This window comes from Mus caroli, unplaced genomic scaffold (assembly GCF_978045245.1).
Source record: "Mus caroli unplaced genomic scaffold, Mus_caroli_1 scaffold_4, whole genome shotgun sequence".
NCBI classification, from domain to species: Eukaryota; Metazoa; Chordata; class Mammalia; order Rodentia; family Muridae; genus Mus; species Mus caroli.
The window spans coordinates 19,697,542-19,725,142 of NW_028227259.1; the positions used below are offsets into that span (position 1 = coordinate 19,697,542).

At 41.7% G+C, this 27,601-nt stretch overlaps 1 protein-coding gene across 1 annotated transcript in view; it reads left to right on the forward strand.

The window, feature by feature from the left end:
- Positions 1-21,321, forward strand: part of Crot (carnitine O-octanoyltransferase) — a 36,313-nt gene extending 14,992 nt beyond the window's left edge. The window contains exons 7-18 of the mRNA XM_021163000.3: positions 6,065-6,173; positions 11,868-11,961; positions 12,577-12,702; positions 14,034-14,135; positions 15,911-15,994; positions 16,075-16,182; positions 16,412-16,542; positions 17,346-17,469; positions 18,281-18,359; positions 18,444-18,537; positions 18,641-18,760; positions 20,583-21,321. Of these exons, the coding sequence (XP_021018659.1) occupies positions 6,065-6,173; positions 11,868-11,961; positions 12,577-12,702; positions 14,034-14,135; positions 15,911-15,994; positions 16,075-16,182; positions 16,412-16,542; positions 17,346-17,469; positions 18,281-18,359; positions 18,444-18,537; positions 18,641-18,760; positions 20,583-20,703 (1,292 nt within the window). The 3' untranslated portion in view covers positions 20,704-21,321. The remainder of the gene's footprint in view (positions 1-6,064; positions 6,174-11,867; positions 11,962-12,576; positions 12,703-14,033; positions 14,136-15,910; positions 15,995-16,074; positions 16,183-16,411; positions 16,543-17,345; positions 17,470-18,280; positions 18,360-18,443; positions 18,538-18,640; positions 18,761-20,582) is intronic.
- Positions 21,322-27,601: the final 6,280 nt, after the last annotated feature.

The following is a 27,601-nucleotide window of genomic DNA, read 5'->3' on the forward strand; positions in this document are numbered from 1 at the left end:
ATCCTTTTCTCTGAGATGAGTTTCCTGTAAGCAGCAAAATGTTGGGTCTTGTTTGTGTAGCCAGTTTGTTAGTCTATGTCTTTTTATCGGGGAGTTGAGTCCATTGATATTAAGAGATATTAAGGAAAAGAAATTGGTGTTTCCTGTTATTTTTGATGTTAAAGTTGGCATTTTGTTCTTGTGGCTGTCTTCTTTTAGGTTTGTTGAGGGATTACCTTCTTGTTGTTTCTAGGGCGTGGTTCCTGTCCTTGTATTGGTTTTTTTCTGTTATTATCCTTTGAAGGGCTGGATTCGTGGAGAGATAATGTGTGAATTTGGTTTTGTCGTGGAATACTTTGGTTTCTCCATCTATGTTAATTGAGAGTTTGGCTGGGTATAGTAGCCTGGGCTGGAATTTGTGTTCTTTTAGTGTCTGTATAACATCTGTCCAGGATCTTCTGGCTTTCATAGTCTCTGGTGAAAAATCTGGTGTAATTCTGATAGGCTTGCCTTTATATGTTACTTGGCCTTTTTCTCTTACTGCTTTTAGTATTCTATCTTTATTTAGAGCATTTGTTGCTCTGATTATTATGTGTCGGGAGGTATTTCTTTTCTGATCCAGTCTATTTGGAGTTCTGTAGGCTTCTTGTATGTTCATGGGCATCTCTTTCTTTAGATTTGGGAAGTTTTCTTCTATAATTTTGTTGAAGATGTTTGCTGGTCCTTTGAGTTGAAAATCTTCATTCTCATCCACTCCTATTATCCGTAGGTTTGGTCTTCTCATTATGTCCTGTATTTCTTGGATGTTTTGAGTTAGGATCTTTTTGCATTTTCCATTTTCCTTGATTGTTGTGCCGATGTTCTCTATGGAATCTTCTGCACCTGAGATTCTCTCTTCCATCTCTTGTATTCTGTTGCTGATGCTTGCATCTATGGTTCCAGATTTCTTTCCTAGGGTTTCTATCTCCAGTGTTGCCTCATTTTGGGTTTTCTTTATTGTGTCTACTTCCCTTTTTAGGTCTAGTATGGTTTTGTTCATTTCCATCATCTGTTTGGATGTGTTTTCCTGTTTTTCTGTAAGGACTTCTACCTGTTTGATTATGTTATCATGTTTTTCTTTAAGGATTTGTAACTCTTTAGCAGTGTTCTCCTGCAATTCTTTAAGGGATTTTTGTGCTTCCTCTTTATTGTCTTCTTCCTTTTTAGCAGTGTTCTCCTGCATTTCTTTAAGTGTGTTATTAACGTCCTTCTTGAAGTCCTCTATCATCATCAGGAGATATGCTTTTAAATCCGTGTCTAGCTTTTCCGGTGTGTTGGGGTGCCCTGGACTGGGTGAAGTGGGGGTGCTGGGTTCTGATGATGGTGAGTGGTCTTGGTTTCTGTTAGTAAGATTATTACGTTTACCTTTCGCCATCTGGTAATCTCTGGGGTTAGTTGTTATAGTTGTCACTATTTAAAGATTGGAGCAGAAGTTGTGTTCCACTCACCAGCAGTCCCAAAATCCTGCGGCGGGCGTCGTGGGTAGCTGGCGGGTGTCAGGCAACCCTGCGCTCCCGCTACCCTGGCGCTGATCCGGCCGGGTGAGGCCTGTGGCCCTACTCAGGCTGGTTTCTGCTTCCCTAACTAATGCAGTCTCAGGTCCCGCGCAATTGGATTGGAGCAGAAGCTGTGCTCCCCTCACCAGAAGTCTTAAGATCCTGTGGCGGGTGTTGTGGGCAGTTGGCGAGTGTCAGCAGACCCTGCGCCCCAGCTGCTCAGGTGCTTTTCTGACCGGAAGAGGCTTGTGGCCCTGTGTGGGCCGGATTTCTCTCTCCCCAACCAGAGTAGTCTCAGGTCCCGCGTGATTGGACTGGAGCAGAAGCTGTGTTCCACTCACCAGCAGTCCCAAAATCCTGCGGCGGGGGTCGTGGGTAGCTGGCGGGTGTCAGGCAACCCTGCGCTCCCGCTACCCTGGCGCTGATCCGGCCGGGTGAGGCCTGTGGCCCTACTCAGGCCGGTTTCTGCTTCCCTAACTAATGCAGTCTCAGGTCCCGCGCAATTGGATTGGAGCAGAAGCTGTGTTCCACTCACCAGCAGTCCCAAAATCCTGCGGGGGGGGGGGGGGGGTCGTGGGTAGCTGGCGGGTGTCAGGCAACCCTGCGCTCCCGCTACCCCGGCGCTGATCCAGCCGGATGAGGCCTGTGGTCCTACTCAGGCCGGTTTCTGCTTCCCTAACTAATGCAGTCTCAGGTCCCGCGCAATTGGATTGGAGCAGAAGCTGTGCTCCCCTCACCAGAAGTCTTAAGATCCTGTGGCGGGTGTTGTGGGCAGTTGGCGAGTGTCAGCAGACCCTGCGCCCCAGCTGCTCAGGTGCTTTTCTGACCGGAAGAGGCTTGTGGCCCTGTGTGGGCCGGATTTCTCTCTCCCCAACCAGAGCAGTCTCAGGTCCCGCGTGATTGGACTGGAGCAGAAGCTGTGTTCCACTCACCAGCAGTCCCAAAATCCTGCGGGGGGGGGGGGGTCGTGGGTAGCTGGCGGGTGTCAGGCAACCCTGCGCTCCCGCTACCCTGGCGCTGATCCGGCCGGGTGAGGCCTGTGGCCCTACTCAGGCTGGTTTCTGCTTCCCTAACTAATGCAGTCTCAGGTCCCGCGCAATTGGATTGGAGCAGAAGCTGTGCTCCCCTCACCAGAAGTCTTAAGATCCTGTGGCGGGTGTTGTGGGCAGTTGGCGAGTGTCAGCAGACCCTGCGCCCCAGCTGCTCAGGTGCTTTTCTGACCGGAAGAGCCCTTGTCATATTTCTAACTGTGAAAACATCTTGAATGTTTGTTTCTCATTTGGGGAAAATAAAATAAATAATTCTTTTACTTTGGTAGTTTCCCACAAGGTGAGGGAAAGATGACATCTTTTTATCCTTTTTGCTGTGAATGTCATGTGTCTTGTTTTTTTTTTTTTTTTTTTTTTTTTTTTGGTTTAGTTCTCTTTCCTGTGCCTACAAAAGATACAGTGTCCCAAGATCATTAAGCCTTCCAGTTGCTGACAGGTGCTTAATAAAAGCTCACATAATCAGAATGACAACCTGTCTACATAGGGGGAATAGTAGCCCTGTAAAGGAGCTGTGTCCCAGTCTCCAGCAAGGACGGATTAAGGCTGTTAATGTGTTGACCTGGAGATGAGGTTAGGATGAACTAATCACACAGATCTGAGAGTCTTAACAAAGAAAACCAGAGGTGGCAGCACAGCCAGGCTGTGATCTCCCCTTGATGGCTTTGAAGGTAGAAGGAAGGGCTCCTGAGCTGAGGAGGGAAACTGTCTTTCCAGAGCCTTCAGAAGGAAGAGAGCCTCACCTTCATTTCATCACAGAAAAAGGAACTTCAGATTCATCCTTTAACCCCCTAAGATATAATAAATTGGTTGTTTCAAGTCACTCAGGGATAATTTTTTCAGCAGCCCTAAAATAGTTAGCCACATATTTGCCCACCCTATTTTCTTGTAGTATTACATAATTGCACATTTGTGTAGTTTACAAAAGTAGATGGTTAACAAGCTGGGGGTAGCTCAGAGGTGGGAGGCCCTGAGCTCCACCCTACAGAACCACAGACAAAAGAAACTTCAAAAGAATCCCTGGCCAACTCTTGTGGTCTTGAGGACAGCTGCTGTGGGTCAGATCCACTTCCTGCTTGTTCCTTACCCCACCTTCCTATTGTGTTAGCAGTTCTCTTGCTTTAGGAGGTTGCTCCAATTTGTGTTATTTCTTGTACTAAAAGAAAAGCAGTTACCTCTTTTTTCCTGCAAGTGACACATCAATCAAAACCATCATCTCTGAAAAGCGAGAAGATGCAGGCCTGTAGTCTGTACCCTGGAGACTGAGACAGGATTGGGAGTTCAAGGCAAGGCTGGGTTGCATACTGAAACCCTCCCTCAAAAACCAACCAACCAACCAACCAACTAACCAACCAACCAACCAACCTTACAGCTCCGTTAGGTTGTTCTCACCTGAACCCCCTTCATTATCTACTAACTGATCTAGTTATGTTAAACTTTTCTCCACTGATCCGTTCATATAGTCCCTGGAGGGACCTTGTTAAAGTACTGGTCAGATCACGTTACACTCTCCTAAGTTAAACCTCCCTTCGCTTCCTGCCAATCATCCTTAGCACTCAAGCCCTTTCTGAGTCACAGGTGGTCTAGTCTCAGCCTGACTTACCACTCTGCCTTCTCTCTGCTGACGTTCACTGAGCTCTTTTGCATGTAGCAAGCCAGGTCACTTTTGTCCTGTAGGTTTACAGTTACTGTTCCCTCTGCACAGTACTGTCTGCAGAATTTCCATGGTTCATATTTTCCATTTCATTCAGCTCCCTTTTCACACATTTCCGTCAGGTCATTGTGTGACACCACACTCCTGACACACACTCTCCCAGGTATTTATTGGTTAAACGGGGGTAAGTCTATTTTCTTTTCAAGCTCTGAGTTTTGGGAAGGATGTCAATAGAAGATGGTAATAAAGGGCATGTATGGGAAATGTTAAGGGACCTGGGGATGTTTAAAGGGGTCAGAGAGAAGAAATGGCTTGGACATATTCGGAGGAACAAAAACATTTATCTCCTAAATATTGAGGAAGTAGATGATAGAGAAGGTGGTGGTGGGGCTATGAAGAGATGGTCTTTCCTCACAGTAGAGGAATAGATTTCAAGAAATCATATGTATGAAGCAATGAATAAGTTCCAACCAATAAACATTGTTCTGTGGTACTGTGCATCTCATCCTTCATCCCTTTTCACTCTTCTGTCTGAGAGACAAGGATCAGGGACATAGATTGCTAAAGTTCTTCCCCTACTGAGAGCTTTCATTGAGGAATTGTTAAACTGTCTGACTACTCCAGGTATAGTGCTCCAGCTCCTTCACTTGGGGATTAGGGGAGGGGCTACGAAGGTTCGGAGTGGTGTAGGTCTAGATGTCAATAAGTTATCCAGTGATAAATGAACATTAAATAATCTCAAGGAGAAGTTCTCTCAAGTGGTTCCCCCAGAGTTCCTCAGGTCCCCATCTTCTCTTCCCATTCCTCTTTGTTTGGTTGGTTTTTAGTTATTACTTTTTTATTACATTTCAACTATTGTCCCCTTTCCTGGTTTCCCCCTCTGTAAACGTCCCATCCCAGTCCCCTCCGCTTTTGCCTCTAAGAGGGTGCTTCCCCACTCTCCCATCCACTGCTGCCTCACCCCTGTAGCATCTCTCTTCTCTGTGGCAACAAGTTGGTTGCTTTTTTGAGACAGGGTTTCTCTGTGTAGCCCTGGCTGTCCTGGAACTCACTCTGTAGACCAGGCTGGCCTCAAACTGAGATCCGCCTGCCTCTGCCTCCCGAGTGCTGGGATTAAAGGCGTATGCCACCCCACCTGGCTTCCCATTCCCATTTCTGTCTCCTAAGTTAAAAAACTCTTGCAGCACTTTGGTATCTTTCACAGAACACAAACACTTGAAACTTAACGAGTTCAAGATTCACATGGTCAAGTTCCAAGAGTACTTATTTATATCATAGTAACTGAAATTCTGCCAACTTATCATTTCTTCCTTATGATATAGGGACCATACTTGGTCTCAGGCATCGTAGGCAAGCAGTATACCACTCAGCTATACCTAGTGTCTTGAGTTTTTTCCTTAAGTTGTGTTTTCTGATTAAAAAGATATAAACATAAAAGTTATACAGTATATATATTATGTACTGTATGATGTCAGAATATGTCTACATTATGTAATCAAGTTAAATATGCCTGTCTCCTCAAACATCTGGCACTCTTTATGGCAAATTGGAAGTCCTTTCTTCTAATTTTTTTGAAATATGCAGTTCATGGTCCGGTGTCTGGTTACCTTGCTGTGAAGTAGCACACCCGGACTTACTGTTACCTGACTGTAGCTTTGTGTTCATTGGCGGATTTTCCTCGCTCTCTTCTGTGAGCACTTTGTCTAGGAGATTCATTTTACATATCACACATGATAAATTTATCATTATTTAAAATTTATCATTTATGATAAATAAAATACTAGCGTAATTATAATGTCTTGGCTGAATGTCACTTTACTGAGTCGTCTGTTTTCTGTGTCCTTTTCCAGAGAGTGAAGGGCATTGTCCAACCCACATTGCCGTGCTGTGTCGAGGCAGAGCGTTTGTCTTTGATGTACTACATGACGGATGTTTGATCACCCCACCAGAACTTCTCAGGTCTTTAAACTACTTTAATTAATGTTGTTCTTTAACAGTTTTATACATGTGTAGACTGTATTCTTCTTCTCCCCACGTTGATGTCACTCCTGTCCTCCCTGTCAGCCTGCCTTTTCCAGACAACTCTCTTTCCCACACTCCTGACATTTTGTTTTGTTGTGATTCATGGAGTTTGCCCAGGGCCGTCGGGCTCAGCAGTGAATGCACAGGTCAAGACTATGAGCTTTCTTCTCTGAGAATCTATCAGTAGTCAGTCGTCTTAGCTACTGTTCGATTGCTGTAAAGAGACACTGTGTCTAAGGAAACTTATAGGAGACAGCATTTAAGTGAAGGCTTGCTTACAATTTCAGAGGATTAGTGCGTTGTCATCAAGGTGGGCAGCAGAGTGGCAGACAGACAGGCACTTGTGAACTGTCCATTTTACTGAGTACTAGTACTAAGTTCTCCACAGGGCCTCATGGAGCTGCTAGGGCCTGTGCTCTTCCAAGCATGTGTATTTGACTGGTTATTAGCACTAGGTATGGAGCCAGTGTGGCAGGAGTTGGTTACCCCGATAGCTTTCATTACACGGGCATGGTATTGTTCATGGTGTTCGCAACAAGGGGAGACTGTTGATGCCTTTTCTTCCCCAGAAGCCTGCAAAGCACCAGCAGCACTTTTGAGAGCTAGCCAGCACTGGGGGCCGTTTCTTGCTCAGTTCCAGCTCCGTTCCTCTATTTTGCAATCAGGGTCTATGGTGTTCTATCTGGCTTTAGTTGGTGACTGACTTGGTTAGGGCTTCTATTGCTATAATAAAACACCACGAGCAAAAGCAACTTGGGGGAAAAAGGTTTATTTCAGCTTATATTCAAGTCCTTCATGAAGGGCAGTCAGGGCAGGCACTGGAGGCAGAGATCATGGAGGGGTGCTGCTGACTGGATCACTCCTTATGGCTCGCTCAGCCTGCTTTCTTATAGAGCCCAGGACCTCCTGCTCAGGAGTGGCATCAACTACAATGGGCTGAGCCTTCCACACCAATCACTATTTAAGAAAATATGCCACACCTATCCTACAGGATAATCTGGTAGGGACATTTTCTCAGTTGAGGTTCCTTCTTCCCAAAGGGCTCTCTGTAGCGTGTGTCAAGTTGAAATCAAAGTAGCCAGCACAGCAACCAAGATGAATAGAAGGGGCTATTATTTTGGATTCTTTTTGGGACCTCCCTGAACAGCAGCTTCTATGAAAGTACCCCATACCTGTCACTGCAACTTTTAGTTAGTGACCTGTTGCTTCTAGAACCACCATTATGTAACCTGTGTGGAGTATCTCCTTTCAAATTTGTTTTTCATATTTTTAATTTAGTTACAAGATAGTAGGCTTCCATAGCTTTTTTATACCTGCTTTTTGAAAAAGCTTTATCTTTTTCTTTTGAAATTAAGATACAAGTATGTCATTTCCTCCTTTCCCTTTCCTCCCGCTGACCCTTCCCATGTGCACCCCTCTTGCCTTGCTCTCTTTCAAATTCATGGCCTCTCTTTCTTTAATTGTGCACATGCACACACACACGCGCACACACACGCACGCGCACACACACAGTACCGAGAGGTTAGTCATGGACTTTACATACGCACACCTTTGTTTTAGTTACGCAGCTCTCTCGTGTCCCCTGCCCTCCTGTGTAAACCTTTGTGCCCCTTGTGTTTCTCTTGCCGTTTTCCTTCGCTGCAGTGCTGGCACAGAGGCCTGCCCTTCCAGCAGGAGGATCAGGAGTGAAGGCTTTTCAAGATCATCCTGGCCGTAGCCAGCTCCTGGCCCACTTACACTATCTGAGGAGACTGTCTCAGACCACTCTCCTGGATTTCCTTAGGTCTCAAGCTCTTGCTTGGGTTAGAAAATAAGTGTTCAGAATTTCCTTTCTTTAAATGACAGTAAGTTTTACAATTGGAATTTCATAATGCTGTTCTTAAAAATACCTACTTTTAATTTTCAGTTTTACCAGATATATTTGCATGTATTCTAGTTGGAGAAAAGAAAAAAAATTCCATGTATTACTGGTCCCACGTCCCTACTCTGGAATTAGATACTGTTATTAGTTTAGTGTGTCCCATCCTTCCAGATCAAGTGTGGTGAAGTCACTTGTACTATATATTGTTATCATGTACCTTTTTACAGTACTCCTGGGTTTCCAAACATAAAGAAACTCAGTTACAAGAGGCAGGCCTCATCATGCTCAGCTCCTGACCTCTGACCTCTGCAGTTAGGACTAGGATCACTTTTCAACTGGACCTTATTTTTTCTTGGCTTCCAAAGAATTGGGTTTCATTATGACATTTCTCAGGCAAAACTTGTTTTTGTTTACCTTCCCCAGTCTCCTCATCCCCTTCCCCTGTCCCTCACTCTCCAGTCCTTTCAGTTTCCACCTCACTTGACCTTCTGTCCCTTCCCGCTTTCTCGCATGCTTATGGTCTTCAATACCTCTTCCCTCCAGTTGTATTCTGTGTCTCTCCCTTCAGTTCCCTGTGGGTAGTTTGAAGTAAATCTCAGACAATGTGTCTGTTACTGTAAATATTTTAGTATGTGTCTCTAAAATATAAGTAAAATATACATATAATTGCTATATCACAGCCAATGGCTTGTCTCGTAAATTAACAGCTTCCCTTTAGTGTATTAATTTATAGTTACTTCATTTTCCTAAATGATTTTTATAAATGTTGAGTCGTATATATCTGTATATAATTTAAATGACTTTTAAATTTTTATATATTTGAATGCATATGTGTGTGTGTATGTGGATACATGTACTTATACCTCTGTGTGTATGTGTGTGTAGGCCAGAGGTGGAAGTTAGGTGTTGTCCACTATGAGTCTTCACTGTCTTTTCTGAGAGAAGGTCCCTTACTGAACCTGGTGCTCTGTGTCTGCCTAGAATGGCTGACCAGTAAGCTCTGTAGATATACCTGTCACTCCCCTCCCCCACTGCCGTCCCAGCTCTAGGGTTACAGGTGGGTATTCCCATGCCTCGACTCATCCATGGATGCTTGGGGCTGAGATCAGACTTTCTTGCTTGCACAGGAAGCACACATTGAGTTATCTTCCAGCCCCTTAAATGATGTATTTTTCTACATATTACACACAAGTAGAAAAATACACTCAGAGTATAGCTAAATACTCATATAGTATACATCCCCACACAGGTCAAAATAGAGTAATGAACTTAGCTACTGAGAAACCCTTATACAAGACTTAGATGTATTCAGAGAACTTGACAAGTCATGGAGTGTTTCAGGCAACAGCAGTAGGCAAGGACAGGTGCCCAGCACAGTTTTACAAATAAGCATCCTAGCTGGTGTGTGAATGCTGCGGTTCTCTGCATGAGAGCTCTTTCTTGGATTTAAGTACGCTATACAAAATAGGATATGAAGCTGAAATAGGTTCTTCTCCTCTATTGGAGGCAGTTTTTAAAATAAACAGTCCATAATTTGAATGTGATCCAGCTTATTATACTTTGCCACATGAGCTCTATTTTGTTTTCTATTTATGTATGTATTTATTTACTTATTTATTCATTTATTTAATGTATGAGTGCTCTGCTGCATATACAACCACATGCCAGAAGAAGACAACAGATGCCCTTACAGATGGCCGTGAGCCACCATGTGGTTGCTGGGAATTGAACTCAAGTCCTCTGGAAGAGCAGCCAGTGCTCTTAACTTCTGAGCCATCTCATCAGCCTATTTTTATATTCTTTATTTTTTTTCCCCTCTAAAGTAATCAGGAGGAGGCAAGGAAAGCTTTCTCGTAGATGCAGGTGGTTTGATGAAGAAATCCTCCTGTACTCAGAATACTGTTAGTTGGAAATACAGCCCAGTGGTGGCGGCGCACACCTTCAATCCCAGCACGAGGGTGGCAGAGGCAGGCGGGTTTCCCAAGTTGAAAGCCAGCCTGGTCTACAGAGTGAGTTCCAGGACAGACAGGGATGCACAGAGAAATCTTGTCTCAAAACCAAAACAAAACAAAAAAAGGAAGGAAGGAAGGGAGGGAGGGAGGAAGGAAAAGAAGGAAGGAAGAAAGGAAAGAAGGAAGGGAAAAAAGGAAGGAAGGAAGAAAAGAAAGAAGGAAGAGAATTTTTTTGTTGTTGCTGGGAACAACAACAAAATCTTTCTTTCTTCCTTTCTCTTTTCTTTCCTTTCTCTTCCTCCCTCCCTCTTTCTTTCTTTCTTTCTTTCTTTCTTTCTTTCTTTCTTTCTTTCTCTCTCTCTCTCTCTCTTTCTTTCTCTCTCTCTTTCTTTCTTTCTTTCTTTCTTTCTCTCTTTCTTTCTTTCTCTCTTTCTTTCTCTCTTTCTTTCTTTCTCTCTTTCTTTCTTTCTTTCTCTCTTTCTTTCTTTCTTTCTCTCTTTCTTTCTTTCTTTCTTTCTTTCTCTCTTTCTCTCTTTCTTTCTTTCTCTCTCTCTTTCTTTCTCTCTTTCTTTCTTTCTTTCTTTCTTTCTTTCTCTCTCTCTCTCTCTCTCTCTCTCTCTCTCTCTCTCTCTCTCCTTCCTTCCTTCCTTCCTTCCTTCCTTCCTTCCTTCCTTCCTTCCTTCCTTCCTTTCTTTCTTTCTTTCTTTCTTTCTTTCTTTCTTTCTTTCTTTCTTTCCTTTTCCCAGACAGGGTTTCTCTGTGTAGCCCTGGCTGTCCTGGAACTCACTTTGTAGACCAGGCTGGCCTCGAACTCAGAAATCCAACTGCCTCTGCCTCTCGAGTGCTGGGATTAAAGGCATGTGCCACTACTCCCAGCCAAAATCTGTTTCTTTATCAGTGTTACAAATACAAATAAACAGAAGAACCTGCACCCATCATTTTTGACTGATGAAACCATAAATAAAGGATATAACTGGTGGTGTTTATTGACCATTTATTAAGCTACAATAATCTCTTGAGTAAGCCCTGACTATTTAAGTTATAGCTTCTTACCATGCTATGTGAGGAAGAGGGGTAAAAACTACAGCTGTCGGTTTGGACTACTGAAAGTGTCATCATGTGCAGTCCCTGTTACTCACTTGCTCCATGTTTAAAGAGAGATAAAACACTTTATCCTCATCCCATAAACTCTTTAGACAACATGAGCTTCCTGCCCCCTTTTTTCTCTCTTTGAGTCAAGGTCTTACTATATTATTCAGGCTTGCTGTGCTGCCCTGCCTTCTACGGTGCTTGAATTACAGGCTGTGCTCCATCACATGTGGTCAAGTGTTTAGAATATACTTGTCAGCATTAATACAATGATACTTATCAAACCATTTCAAATTGGTTACATGGTACTTCTGTTTCTGGGTAAAGCACAGATAATTGAGCATATAGTAAGTTTTCTAGTTTTATACATGTGTTTACAATTTTTAATTAGAAGTACATAATACCTATGAGATTAACTATCAAAATACTTTTTTAGATTTTTCCCATAGAGAAGGTATTTATTTGAACCCTGGAAATGCTCATATATTCCAAGTTTAAATTATATCATGTAAGCTTATTTTGAAATATAAATTATTGTCCAATATATTTTTGGTATAAATAGAATAATCACTACACATATAATATACACATACACATTATATATAGTGCATGTGTGTGTGTGTGTGTGTGTGTGTGCGCACGCATGCGCCGTGTGTACAGGCTTCTGTAGCTCCTGTGTGTCTTGTCCATTCTCTTTTTGAGTATGCTTTTTTTTAAATCTTCTATAAGACAACTGACATATATCCACAAGAAGTGCTGGAACGAACCTGTTGGACCCAGTATAGCGGCATTAACTAGCGAGGAGCGAACTCGGTGGGCGAAGGTAATAATTCATGCTATTCTTCTTTGCATATGCTAATTTCTTCTTTTGTTTTTATTCTTTGAAATTTCAAATCGTATATTATATTCTTTCCCTCTCAGATTCTCCTCCCCCTTTCTACCTGCTCAACTTGAAGGTTTTTCTTTCTTAAAAACAAGCGACTAAAAGCACAGAGTCACATTTGTGTATGCCAGCTCCTTCTGAGGGTGAAGCCTGCTCTGGAGCACGGTTGAGTGGTCCTTTCTGTTGGAGACAACCGACCTTCCCTCTCCCAGCTGTCGTGTGTGAATAGCTGAGTCAGGGGTGTGACTTCGTGCCGTTTCCCTTCCTTCGTGCTGGGATTTTGTCTGGCTAGAGCATGTGCAGGTCTTGTGTGTGCTACCTCAGCCTCTGTGAGAGTTCACATAGGTCCCGAGCCTTGAGGGGAGGGGTGACAGAGACATCCCATCAGGACTGAGCAACCCAGAAGTCTATCGCGCTGTTCATTGTCCAGTCATGAATCTCAGTGCTAGTCACAATCTTATGTCGTTCTTAATAAACTTTCTCTAACAAACCCTTGACATTTTCTAGATGTGCTATATTTAAACAGTGATATTTAATCATCTCCTTTCCCTTTAGGCAAGAGAATATCTGATTGGTCTTGATCCAGAGAACTTGACTTTATTAGAAAAAATTCAAACCAGTTTATTTGTGTATTCCATAGAAGATACCAGTCCACATGTAACCCCAGAAGAATATTCTCAGGTAACTTTTTGTTCTCTTATCTTCCTAGACAGTTTTCTTGAAGAGTTTTTCTATTTGTTAAACATGAGATTTTTTTTTCTTTTAAATCAGGGTCTTAGAATTTTTCTTAGCTATGAACTATATTGTGTAGGGAATTGACTCCCATACATAGTGAAGAGTGCTCTGTAAATACTTGATGCTTAGTCTGTTTAGATGCATTTTGAACCTTGTTTAAAGAAGAGTGGCTATTATTTATTTGCATACATGTCATGTTTTCTAAACTTTTCCATCAATTGCATGCATAGAATATTTTTATGAAACACTGAGGCAAGTTAGCTTCTCGTTCCAAAGGTGATATAAGACTCTAACCCACCCTGGTGGTGCTGTATTGATTGGGGTGGAGAGTCTATCTTAAGGATTACATCACCCTTGCAAGTCATTGACTATATCATTCAGGTTGATTGAACACATTGAATGTTTAAGTGAGTTTAAGTATAAATGTGGCTTATTTATTCTTTTTATTTCCCAACCCTGGGTAGTGCTTTTACCTTCTAGGAAACATATTAGTAAAGTCTCATCTTTGGGAAGAATTTGTTACTTCATAGTACATTAATTAGCATTAAATTATAGGAGAGAAAATGCAGGATTAAAACCTTCTAGTTAAAAAGCAAAACAAAACAGTTTTTAACTATATTTCAGAGAGGAGGAAATTGCTGAAGTGCCATTTAAGGAAAAATTCAATGTTATTCAAACCATAGTCTATACTTGCAAACACAGATTGTAGCCTACTACAGTTAAACACACACACACACACACACACACACACACACACACACACACACACACGCGCGCGCGCGCTTATGAGCATTCACATATTTAATTGAAGTTTCATAAAACAATGAGTACTTTTACTCTCGTCATGTACTTTGATATTTCTACTTTGTTTTATTACTTGTAAGGAATAGTATTTATTCTGCTGTAAGTTGTTTCATGACTCAGTGTGTGAGGACCTACAGGTTGAAAAACATTATGTTAGTGTTAGTATATGAGTTGTTAAGATGTTTTACTCTTAACTCTCTAGGCTTCTTATACTGCCCACGTGTCAGAAGGCTTCTGCTTGTAATTATATGTATGCTCTGGAAACATTAGTGAGTAATTATTAACATCCTATTTTCTGGTTAGATTTTCATAATTTGAGCTTTAAGAAATAGCTCAAGCCAGACCCAGAATTACCTGCTGAGTCCTCACAAAACTACCATTGCATGGAATTTGGTTGCCTTAGAAGTGAGATGATACATGTTCTTAATCAGTGTCAAAACACTTAATTTTGGAAAAAATAAAATGTTTTCTAGGTCTTTGAAATGCTTCTTGGTGGAGATCCATCAGTACGCTGGGGTGACAAGTCCTATAATTTGATTTCCTTTGCTAATGGAATATTTGGCTGTTGCTGTGATGTGAGTATGCTGTTACCAGGGTGCAACTCCCCCCCCCCCCCCTTAACTTCTTACGTTAACTTGAACATACAAAGAGTACAACTACAAAGACTTGTATCATTCCATGGTGCACTGTAAATAAACAGCTTTTTTAGTTTTATGTTATTATAATAAAAAGTTTTGTCCTGAATTGTCAGGGAAAGCTGAACATCGGTCAGTTCTGTTGTAGACAACAGTTTGAAGCATGTCTGCAAAAAGGATTTTGAATGTAATTTTTATGCAGAGTAATTTCTTAAAACCTATTGTTATCAAATAGTTCTCCCCAGGGAAGAGCACACCAATTGATTGCCCAATAACAAACAGTCATCCCTGAGAACAAACAAGCAACATTATACAGACTGAATGGGTTGTATTTGCAAATACGTGTGTATGTACATATATGCAGATAACAACCATTAATGATAAAAGAGGCCATAAATTTCACAGAGAACAAGGAGGATTTGGAAGGAGGAAAGAGAATGGGAAATTATGATATTATAATCTCAAAAGGAAAGGAAAAGTTGTTTTTTTTTTTTTAATCAGTGAAAAAAATTGAAAAAAAGTGTAGAGACTGCTGCCATTTTACCCTTCACAAAATGACAGCTTCCTTGTTTCTCTTGTATCATTTCCCATGGACTTGACCTGCTCTGTCTCACCAAGGGAATGAAATAAAACAAAGACTGCAAACCTCAGGCTTGCAGTGGGCTCTGAATGCCTTAGTGGTGTGGAGAGTGAACATAGGGTTCTCTGCATGTTAGGCAAGTGATCCACTCTGAGCTACCTCCCTCATCTTGTGACAGTGGTTTTATTAATGATAACTTATTCCGTTTCATTTGATGGAATTTAATCTGGCAATAGCTTAAGAAGACGTTGGCATGTCATATTCTTAGATACGTCTAAATGTTCTCATTATAAAAATATTTCCTCACTTTTGCAGTTGGGGCTGCTTTTCAGGGGCAGTGCCCAGTGTGGTTATTGTATTTACAGATATAGGGTCACTGTAGCTCTCCTAGCTGTGTGACTAGCCAGCATGTTCTAGTGGCTCCAGAAGAGGTCCTGAAGTAGTTCTCATTGGTTGTTATTGGCTTGTGTGAAATGGAGTCCTTGGGAGTTAAGTGTGCCCTCATTAGCCTGGCTTAGGCTAACCTTGGAACATTGTGGACAGATCAGTTTCCTTCAACTTAATACGAGGGCTACGGTGGTTACCTAGAGAACAGGAAGTAGCTATTATTGCAGAAGTAGGTGGAGATGGAAGTAGCACAGCCCATCTTTCCCACAGCGCTTAACATTACAAGTTATGTCTGCAGAATCTAGGCATGTGTGTAGATCTGTGCGCACTAGCCCTGCTTTCTAGTTCTTTCTTAGTGGTCTTCTCTTAGCCAGAGATGTTCACACTCTTGATTGCTATAGTCTGGTGTCCTCACATGATTACTACACTATAATTCCATAATATTTGCACCAGACACAGGGGGTGTACATGTTGCAACTCCCAGTAATTTCTTTGGATTGTTGTTACAGCCAAAACTCCAAGAGCCCTACTATGTGCTTTCAGTTTTGAATACTTGTTCTTTTTTTTTTTTTTTTTTTTGTCTTGAAAAATCAGCAGCTCCTATTCTGTAGGACAGAATTGTATCATTAGGGAGTCAGATACTGGAAGGCGGGCATACCTTTTACCAGGTAAAAGTAAAAAAGTGAAAAGTTCTGGGTCAGATTTTAGTTTGACACAAACTATTCAGACTCTTGTGTTTTCATTTCAGCATGCTCCTTACGATGCAATGGTTATGGTGAACATTGCACATTATGTTGATGAGAGAATCTTAGAGACAGAAGGAAGATGGAAGGTATGTCAGAGCAAGCCCGTCAGCTTTTCTCCTAGATTTTCTCCCCCCACAGATATATATTTAACGCCTTCTCTTTTCAGGGTTCAGAAAAAGTCCGGGACATCCCATTGCCAGAGGAGCTGGTCTTCACTGTGGATGAGAAAATACTGAATGATGTGTCCCAAGCCAAAGCCCAGCACCTCAAAGCGGTATGGTTTAGTTTTTCATTTACATTAATATTTTTTTTTTCTGTTAGCTGACATAAATGAAAATGAGGTCATTACTCAAACATGGCTTCATAAGATATCTTAAAATTATAACCTTAGTACCTTTAATTCTTTATGTGTGATGATTAATGCAAATAATAATTTGATTCCCTTTGAGCGTTGAGTTTGCTTTTCTGTGATATCTCACTGCTTCTGCTTGGTTTTCTGTTAGGCGTCTGACCTGCAGATAGCAGCGTCTACCTTCACATCTTTTGGCAAAAAGCTCACCAAGGAGGAAGCCCTTCACCCTGATACCTTTATTCAGCTCGCTCTTCAGCTTGCCTACTACAGACTTCATGGACGGTAAACCATTTTCCTGCTTCATGTCTTAACTTCACATGGCCATTGCTTCCTAACTGCATAGTGCATTTTCTCACCTGCTCTTCCTTTGGTGTCCCACCAGTTTAGTAGAGCCCAGTCTGTGACAGTTGTGTATGTTTTTCTGTTGATTCTCTGTCACGATCCTTTGAAGGATCTATGCTCTAAGAGTGCTTTACCATGTGAAACCACTGTGCACTCCTGTTTAAATTCATTTTTATATATGGTGTAAGGAAAGAGTCTATGTTAGGATTCTTCATAGAATCAACCTGTTTTGTGTATGCCCATGCAGTTGAGGGAGGGTATTTAAGGGATGAAGTTTATTGAGGAAATTGGCTTACATGATTAGAGAGTCAGTGTCCCATCATCTGCCAACCCGAGAAACAGTGAAAGCCGCTGAGCTATAGTAAAGAACCTGTGTTAGCTGGGTGGTGGCAGGACACATCGTTAATCCAAGCACTCGAGAGACAGAGGCAGGCAGAGCTCAGTGAGTTCCAGGCCAGCCTGGTGTACGGAGCAAGTTCCAAGACGGCCAGGGATATTGTACCGAGAAACCATGTCTCAAAAGAAAACAAAATAAAGGGAGAAAAAAATAGTCGATGCTATCAGACTGTTTTCTTACTCTTTGGTTTTGAAAACAGCCTTTGTTGAAAGTCTCGCTTTTAGACTGACTTGTAGTCTTGGTCTGTGATTGGAAAATTGTTTTAGTATTTGACTATATTTGTAATATATTAGAAAATTAGAAATGAATTAGAAAATAATCTTCTGATACCCTTAAAACTATTTAGCCCTGGTTGCTGCTATGAGACAGCTATGACAAGATACTTTTACCATGGCCGAACAGAGACTGTGCGATCTTGCACAGAGGAGGCCGTCAGGTGGTGCCAGTCCATGCAGGATCCCTCTGCTAGTGTGAGTATTGGACAGAAAAGACCGACAGAGTTGGCCTCTCAATGGTGGTTTTGCTTCTATTTCCTGGATTATTTTAAGGCATTTTCCTTAAAGTTTGAAAAATATTAATTTGCCACTGATGTATGTGCCCAGGAGGATTAGGCCTCAGATCTGAAAAACCTATTGGTATCATTTTCTAAGGCAGATGTCTTCAGTTCTGAGATTTTCAGCAATGTTCATTTACCTTTAGACCAGTGACAATACAAAGTAGAATTTTCCAAAGAGTTTTAAAAGGATGCATTCATCATGTAGTTGAATGTCTAGTTCTTGTTGGAAGTCACTAGGACCAGAGCTGGTGTATATGTTTAGTTTTGAATATTTTTAAGTATTTAGACAACAGTATGATTCTTCACTATTATTGTGAAATCTTGCCTGTTTTAGTTTGGAAAGACATGATTATATAAGTTTATACAGGGATTATTTTTGTAGTTAGGTTTTCATTTTTAAATTCCACTGTTTGTTTATTAATATTACAGGTATCGCAAAGCAGTTGTCAGCTCTGCTCTTTCGAATTTTAGGGAAGAAGACAATAAAAAAAAAGAAATTCAAGGCTGATGGGGAAGGGAGGGCAATAGGACTAAGAGAAGAGAGAAGCAAGCGTCACAGTTCTACCGAGGGCTCTTCTCCTCCTCCTCCCCTTTACCCCGTTCCAACAATAGCTGAGTCTTCTCTCGCTGCTTGGGTTTCATACAGTTTGGTATTGAGTTGATTAATAGATTTGTTTTGAAAATTAACTGTTTTTTTTTTTTTTTTTTTTTTTTTTGTGGCACAGCTCCTTGAGCGTCAGCAAAAGATGCTAGAAGCTTTTGCCAAGCATAATAAGATGATGAAAGATTGTTCACACGGAAAAGGTACTTAAACTTGAATTGTTCTTGTTTAAAAAATCTTTTCTGGAAACTCTTTTTTCTGATGTCAGGCTTGGGATTTCATTGCAGGATTTGACCGTCACCTTTTAGGTCTTTTGCTCATAGCAAAAGAGGAAGGTCTCCCTGTTCCAGAACTATTTGAGGACCCACTTTTCTCCAGAAGGTAACTTGGGGTAGTGGTCCATCGTGTGCATCCCAGAGTTCTCTCTGGATGTCAGAACATGGCATCTGCAGCCTAATGGACATCTTTTCTTTGTGCTACACAGTGGAGGAGGTGGAAATTTTGTGCTCTCAACAAGTTTGGTTGGTTACTTACGAGTTCAGGGCGTCGTGGTTCCCATGGTACACAATGGATATGGATTTTTCTACCACATCAGAGATGACAGGTAAGCCTCCTGCCCTTTGTTCTTCAGACTCAGTAAGAATTGTAACTTGTCCCTGGTTTTCGTTTTCTCCACACTAGGACTTTACTCATGTTACCTGCCATTGTCTACAGGACTAGCTACTTTGCCACCCAAGTAATTAACATGTTACCTGCCATTGTCTACAGGACTAGCTACTTTGCCACCCAAGTAATTAACATGTTACCTGCCATTGTCTACAGGACTAGCTACTTTGCCACCCAAGTAATTAACATGTATTGATAGTTCTCTCCTCTGCTTTTGAGATCTTTGTAAAATCACTGTCTGGGGCTTTTATGCAGAATGATATTTAAGGATGTTTCCCTGTGTTACAGTCACATCATCTGTGAAACCTGTACATTTAAAAAACACAGTTGACCATACAAGTACTTTTGGCAAGTTAAAATTGGAAATGTATGTAGCTCTCCATACTTGTGGGTCTACCTGCAGACTGAAGTTGGGCTTGGGGCACTTCATGTGGGATGCAGAAAACTGAGTGATAATTACTACTTTTGTTTCCAGTGATTTTTTTTGAAAAACTAAATTCTTAAATGCAGATAATTTAGAAATATTTTTGATATTGCTAAATATTTGAGAATTTTATTCACATTATAGTTGGAAAATAACTCATTGCTCTTGAATTATTAGATAAAAATAAGGAACAAGTTCGGGATTCCTATAGGTTTTTCAGTATATGCTAAAAGCACCCAAGGCCAGCTCCTCTGTCTGAGAGTGTAACTGAACTGTAGCTTAGCTTCTTAGCATGAAGGAGGCTCAGGTTCATTCTCTAACATTGCACCCGTAAAAGCTTCATCATTAGATACGAGGACAGAGGGGCAGAGTGTGCTTTTATTTCATTTTGCTTGAGCTAAAGCCCACGTTGAAGATGTGCTTTGCCATCATTTCCAGTGATGTGAAGGTTGCATAGCTGGCCAGAATCTTTGCCCTGCATATTTGGCTTTGATATTTATCCATAACATTCCGTAAGACTTTGCGAGGCTAGTCCCAAGTAGGAACCACATGTTCTGTTGGGAATCGGGCAAAAGCCAGGCTTTCTCCTATTTACTTGAGCTCCCTGGGAATCACTTATTTTACTTTCCAGATCTGGAATTGTACAATTAGGAGATGGTGGAAGGGAAGACTGTCGTAAGAGACCACTTTAGCTCATGTAGAAATAGCTTTTCTTAGTCTTATCTGTCCTATTTAAAATGCTTGTCAACTGATAAACAGGTCAAATTGCCTTACAAAGAATGACATAAGATCATACTGTAGTATGATCATTCTAGTATCAACTTTTAGGAAGAAATTTCTTGTGGGCTTTTGTTTGTTTCTTTGGTTAGTTGGTGGTTGATTGGTATTTGGTTGATGGTTGGTTGGTGGTTAGTTGGTTGGTTAGTTGGTGATTGGTTGGTTAGTTGATGGTTGATTGGTGGTTGGTTGGTTGGTGGTTGGTTAGTTGGTGATTGGTTGGTTGGTTGGTTGGTGGTTGGTTAGTTGGTTGGTTGGTGCTTGATTAGTGGTTGGTGGTTGGTTGATCATTTGATGTTTGGTTGTTTGTGTCTAGACATAAACTTCTGCTCCAAAGGTTGCTTACGGACGATTGTCCTCAGGCATTGTCTAATCCATTGAGGTAGAGATTCCATAGCCTTGTGTAAGTGTGTTATCTGTGGCTCTGTCTTCTTGTGTCAAGTTGCATAGACCTAATATCATCAAGAACTCACATTTTATGTTTGAGGAGACAGGTAGAGTGTCCAGCATCACAACTTGGAACTATGACATAATCGTTCATGTGTTGTGTATTTCTCAGGTTTGTGGTGGCATGTTCATCCTGGAGGTCATGTCCGGAGACTGATGCTGAAAAGCTTGTTCAGATGATTTTTCATGCTTTCCACGATATGATACAGCTGATGAACACCGCTCATCTTTAGAGACTCAGACAGACACAGATCATAGAAACTCGGTATGAAGAGTAGGATGGTGATGTGACATGGAAGGAATGTTGACTTAAAGGAAGCCTGTTAATTTAGGGGTTAGGAGAGTGATGCTCTCTAGAGTCATTCTACCTTAAAGCCTCCTGTGTTGCAACCGCAGTGCAAAGTCAGATATAGTGAATAGAACTATGCAATGTTTAAGCCTCAACAAAGCAAATCTATATATCTTAACATTACAAATCCTACTCTGATGTTAAAATATTTTTGTTGGCACATGTGTAGGTTGCAAGTCCTCTGTGAACATGATTATAGAGTCTATTTCTCAAGCACTTTAATACTTTCTAATTGCCAGAGGGATAAAGCACACAGTTAGAAGCTAATTTCTCTGACATCAGTGCCTTCCACACCCAGCACAGGAGTACAGCCTGTGAGAGTTCATGGGAAAACCACTATTGTACAATAGTGATCTTAAATAGCTCCTTTGAGCAGACAAAAGGATCAAGTTGTATTAGAAATTTTTACACTACCACAGAAAAGAATATTAGCAAAACTCATTATGATATGTTGTAATTCATTTTGTGAATATAAAATTAAAGCATTTCCATTTAATCCCAATTGTTAGAGCCAGCAGCTTTTAATGGGTTAAATGTTGAGTATGATTATCAGAACTTGACAATTATTTCCCAGTGTTATTCAAAATGGTGGCTTAAAGACGTTCTCCCATTGCTATTCAAAGTGGTTTATATTCTCAAAGAATAAATCATCCAGAATCCTTATAATTTCTCATCTTATGGTTGAAAAAAATGATTGTCTGCTTTCTTCACATTTTCTGATATCAGATCAATATTGTGTAATAAACTACTTAAAACGTAGTGTCTGGGCTGAAGAGATGGCTCAGATGAAGAGCACTGGCTTTTACTTCAGAGGGTCTAGGTTCAATTCTGTGTGGAGGGTAAGCATGGAACACTTGGAAAAGACAAGTGTGTGTAGCGCAGTTTTTGAAGTGACTGAGAACTTTCCAGTTATTAAGAGAGAAATTGGAAGGGGATCTCACATCTTATAGTGTGTACCTAGGGTGTTGCAGATAAAAGCCATCTTTGGAAATGAAGTGTTTTAGACTGGCCTAAAGGTCAGAATCTCCTGCCCATTCCTCTCTGAAATTACAGATATTATTTGCTTGTGTTCGCTACCTGTGACTCCAACTTGGCACAGCAGAATGTATAAACTGGGAGATGGGGTGTTTGTCGTCTGAGTGCAAGAACAGGATCGGCAGTATGTAGAACTGGCTGATGTTAGCACTTAGACAGATGTTCCCACTTCCCTCAGGGTGCCTACCTATTACAGGGCACAGAAGGGCCACTGCTCCCAGCCTGTGTCCTGCCCACAGGTGCCTACTAAGAGAGAACTGAACAAGTCAGGAGTTCCAGCTGTTGCTCTGACAGGTTTTCGTAGCTCTAGAAAGGAGGGCGTTCCCAAGGTTGGTATTTTTTCTTTTGTTTTGGTATTGGGTATGTGTGTGTGGGGGTCTTTTTTTGAGATCGGGGTGGGGGGTGTCTATATAGTCCTAACTGTCTAGGAACTCACTTATGTAGACTAGGCTGACCTTGAACTAATGGAGATCTACTTACCACTATCTTCTAAGTACTGAGATTAAAGATATGTGCCTCCAGAGCTTGCTCCAAAGTAGTTTTCCTCAGCTCTAGCCAGGGTCCTTTTTTTGGATAGTCACTACCACAAAAGGAGCCAAGAATACCTCAGCTCTCATTGTTGCTTCTGTTGTTGCTGTTGTTGCTGCTGCTGCTGCTGAACCTCACTCGGGAATATAACTGATAAGGTAAATGGAATGCAGTTTCCACTGCTTCTCTGATTTTTTTTTTTTTTTTTTTTTTTGTTTTTTTTGTTTTTCGAGACAGGGTTTCTCTGTGTAGCCCTGGCTGTCCTGGAACTCACTCTGTAGACCAGGGTGGCCTCGAACTCAGAAATCCGCCTGCCTCTGCCTCCCAAGTGCTGGGATTAAAGGTGTGTGCCACCACCGCCCGGCCTGCTTCTCTGATCTTATGCATGCTATAGCTGAAGTAGTCAAAGATGGAGCTCCAACCATCGGTGCCAACACACATGCCCAAGCAGGGCTGAGTGGAACAGTGCCCAGTACCAGCCATAGTCCAGTTCCTGGATGTGCACTGCCATTTCAGAGAAGAAGACCATGGAACCTCCTGCTACATACATAGTTCTTGCTGCCTCTCCTCCAGGGAGGGCTGTGTTTCCTTCCACCACCACATCTCATCAACTTCCTTCTGTGTCTACCACTGACTGGTCAGAGGAGAAGTGCTTTAATAGCTTCACCACTGCTGAGGCATCCAGGACCAGAAGCTCTTGCTAGTAGCACAGGCGGCGTCAGCTGTGGTAGGGGAAATCCCCCATTGTTCAGAGAGTACACCATTTCCACTGCCAGAGCCAAAACCTATACCACACTTCCCTGGACTATTAGGTGTCCCCACTTTCAGATGCCCCACAGAGACAACTCCACCAAGGTAAAGAACTGTCTTCAAGTCAAACACACTGAAGAAGCCAGATGAGACAACACTATGGTGCCCACCTGGAATTAAAGCCAACACTATAGCAAAGCAATACCTCAATCTACATTTTTCAGAAGTAAGCTGCTAAGGGCAGCCCATGAAGGAGATGCTTCATCTACCAGATGCACAAATCTCAAGGCACCTGTGAAAGAAATAGAGAAAATAAGGCAGCATGCCTCCAAAGGAAAACATCTCTAGGCAAAAATGTAGAGGGACTTATAGGGGCAAACTACCCGGTAAAGGAGTGGAGACTGGGGATACTGAAGTACTTGTTAGGCAGCAGAAGAACCCAAATTCAGTGCCCGTGCAGAACGCTAGGCGTAGCAGCATATGCTCCTGAGAGCTGCTGACACAGAGATGGGGATCCCTGGGGCTTGCTGGCCAGCCACCCGAGCACACTCAGTGAGTCCAAGGCCAATACAGGCCTGGTCTTAAAAACAACAGCAACAACAACAAAACCAGCACAGAGCAGTACCACAGGTTGACGTTGGCCCCCCTGTTAAGTGGCTTTTCCTGAAGATGTGTAAAAACATGTCTGTACCCTCCAGACAGAGCACTGACTACAGAAATCATTTGTACCCAAGACTAGCTTGTTGAGTGTGTGAGTTTAATGAGTTTTGGTTTGTTTGTTTGTTTGTTTTTACAAGATTATGGGTAAGGAGTTGCTTAATGGGGCAATGTACATCTCAGAAGAAGCAGCAGCAGTGAAGAGCCCACCCAAGCATGGGATGGCTCAGGAAGGCTGTGTCCCTGAAACACTCTTTGTGACTTGCTGTGGATCTGTGACTTAAGTGAATCTAGTCAGAGATTCATTTCCCACAAAAATAGTTACTATTTACATGAACCCAAGGAGGGGCCTTGTGTTCTCTCAAGTGTTAGAAGTTTCCTGAGATTTCTAAGTTTGTTTACTTTCTGAGTCTTTCATTAGTTCCTGAGTGTTAATGAGTTCCCAAACACACATCGAAATGTTTTAATGTAATCACTGCACATACCCTGTGCATGTTTGCATACAAGCAAATATATAAGAAGAATTTAAAGAAATATTCATAGTGCTCAATAAAGTATAAGAGACCACGGGGTAAACAGTACCATGAAATTGGGAAGATGATGTGGGGTATGAATGAGAAACTCAGCAAAAAGAGTGTTGAAAAAATAAAGCATGGAACCTCAAAGGATTCAACGAGTTAAATAAAATGGACTGTAGAAAATGGCCGCAGATTAGATCGAGAAGAAGAAACGATCTGAACTTGGAAATAGGTTTTTTGAAGATGCTTAAGAAGTGGGGGAATGAAGTTCAGGGAGCAAAAGGAAGAGAGGAAAAAGCAATGAACAAAGAATTGATAAGACTTAAAACATTGAGCATTGTTGTACAAATACCCACATATTTTTGAATATCCAAAGGTGAAAACAAAAGTTAAAGGCTTAGAGAGACCCATTGAGTTAAATCATAACAGAAAATATCCTCGATCTTAGGAAACATAAACATTCATGGCATATAGGAAGCCAAATAGATAATGGTGTGAAAAAAAAAGATCAGCCATATAGGACAGCTGTGGCTTTACTGTACTTCAGTGACAGAGCGTTTGCCTAGCATGTACTATGTGACACTACGCAGGAAGGGTAGACATGATATAAAGGAGAAATAGAATCACATCACAGTTAAACATAGGGAATTCATGACTGTAGGATTCTCCTTAGAAAAGATACTTAGTGGAGTCCTACAACCAAAACAGTAAGTACCATCAGAAAGCACAATCAAACCTGAACAATAACTGCCATTATGAAAGCATGTGGCATATAAATTCCACTAGAAGAGTAGATGCACACAAGAGAAAAACACTTAGGGGTCTGGAGAGAGCCTCTTTTAAATAAAAACAAACAAACAAAACCCTACTACATTGAAGTATACAATTATCCAGCTTTCTGGAGGATTAAGAGGTCAAGGCCAGTGTAGGTTAACAGCAAGTTCAGGGCCAGCCTGTGCTGCATGAGACACTGCATCAAAAACAAACTAAACTATATTGGTATTCTATCTCGTCCCAGTCAGTGGGCATACATCAGGAAGGCAAACAATAAACTATGACAAAGATGTATAGAGAACGGAGTCCTTGCCTATTGGTGGGGGGTGTACACTGAAACGGTCACTATAGAAACCAGTATGGAGGGTTCACATAAATCTAAAAGAAGAGCTGCAAGCATACCAGAGAAATACCAGGTCCACATTTATAGTCACACTCTTCACTTGGCTGAGACATGAAATCACTGTAGGGGTTCATCAGCAAATGAATGAATAGAGAAATGATGGTGTATATACACAATGAAACTGTATCCAGGTGTAAAGAATAAAATGTTGACATCTGGAGAAGATGAATGAGACTGGTAATCATTAAGAAAAATAAAACGGAAAAATATTGCTTATGTTCTCTCACATACTGTTCCTAAAATTCCTTTCCTTACGTAACATCTATTTCTCCTAAGATCTTAGTGACAAACTGAGATATGATTTCATCAAAGTTTACATGGGAAAAACAATAAATGTGTTAGACTTACTTACAGAGCAAACTGGGGAACGGTTCCACACAGGTGCATAGTTGACCTTACAGCAGCCACACTAGAAGAATTTGCACTCGGTGGGGATGATGGCTTTCCCATGGCTGTGTAGAAGGAGCTCCTTCCCTTTATCCTCTCCCACCTTAGCCCCTCCCCCAAGACAATAGTCAGAGAATATTTGCATACAACTCCACTAGGAGGCTGGACACTCAGGTAAAGGGTCTAATGACCTTTCTCAACCCTTCTGTGCTGAATTGTTTTTAACATTAACTCAACATAGGTTAGAGTCATAGACAAGGGCACCTCAACTGAGAAAATGCCCTCTACCAGACTGGCCTGTGGACAGACTTGTGGTACATTTTCTTGATTGGTGTGGGAGGGTCCAGGTCACTGTGGACAGTTCCATCCCTCAGCAGGTAGTCCTGGTTGTTACAAGTGGGTAGCTGAGCAAGCCACACAGAGCAAGCAAATAAGCAGCATTCCCTCATGGCTTGAACTTCAGTTCCTGCCTGGAGTTCTTTTGATGATAGAGTGTGATGTAGAGCTATAAGCTTGAAGTAAACCCTTTCCTTCCATAGGTAAACAGTCAACAAACACAGCTATGATAATTGTTTAGGAGAAGCCCCAGTAGAGTCCTAAAGATAATCTAGGTAGGTGTGTCTGTGTGTGTAGGTTATGAAAAGAGAGGCCATGAAAAGAGAGGAAGAAGTTTGTAGCAATGCAGAACAAGGTCATTGAATGTATGAAATGAAAGAAGGAAGCCAAGGGTCATGGTATTTATCACAGCAAACAGTAAAGTCAGTAACGCAGCACTCCAGCTATGTCTACGAACATAAAGAAAAAAAAAACTACAAATGTAGCTGAAAAAGGAACGTGCATGCACTGTTGGTAGGACTATATTTTACTATTAGGATTATGGACAACAGGAGAGATTTTAGTCAAAAAGCTGAAACTCGAATCATCATATGATCCAGACAACCCACTTCTGAGTGTATATCCACAGGACATGGAGTGAACACGTCTGGTGCCTATGTTTTGCTTGCTAACTGGCACACCGGGAGGAGGAACCTCAACTGAGGAATAGCCTCTATTATATTAGTGAGTGGGCATGTCTGTGTGTGCTGTATTTAATAGTGGAATATTATTCAGTCGTAAGGAAGAAAGGAAGAAGCCTGAGCATTTAGCTCAGTGTTAGAATGTGCCCTGCCCCCATCCACAAGCAGGCTGATCAGACCTTAATTATTTGCCACAGTCCAGTCAGTCTTCTGCCAACCTGAGTGGTGTCTTCCAACCTAAGTGGAAGTCTCCTGCCTTGCTCACCTGCAATTTCTTACAGAAGCAGTCTGCCTGCTGAGCTGCTGAGTTTGTTTTGCAACAGAATCCAGCTGACACAAAGCACGAGAATGCAGCTGAAACAAAGGATGGGTTTTTGAGGTTTCCCCTCTATAAACGCAGAGCTGAAAATTAAACTTTGAACCTTGATCAGAGAACCTTTGTCTTGGCTTCATTCTTCTCTTGCCTGCCCCTCCTATTTCATTCCCAGCCTCCCTTTCAGGTGTACTCAGTTCTCTGTGGCTGCTAAGTTTGATCTCTAGTAGCACAAGAGGGAAAGAGCCAAGGAAAATGAAGTCAACATTTACAGCAATATGGATGGAATGGACCAGATGTTAAGCAAAATGAGCCAGACAGAAAGATGAGTACTGCATGTCCATGCAAAGCTAAAATGTGACCACCTGAACACAGAAATAATGTTTACTAAAGGCTGGGGA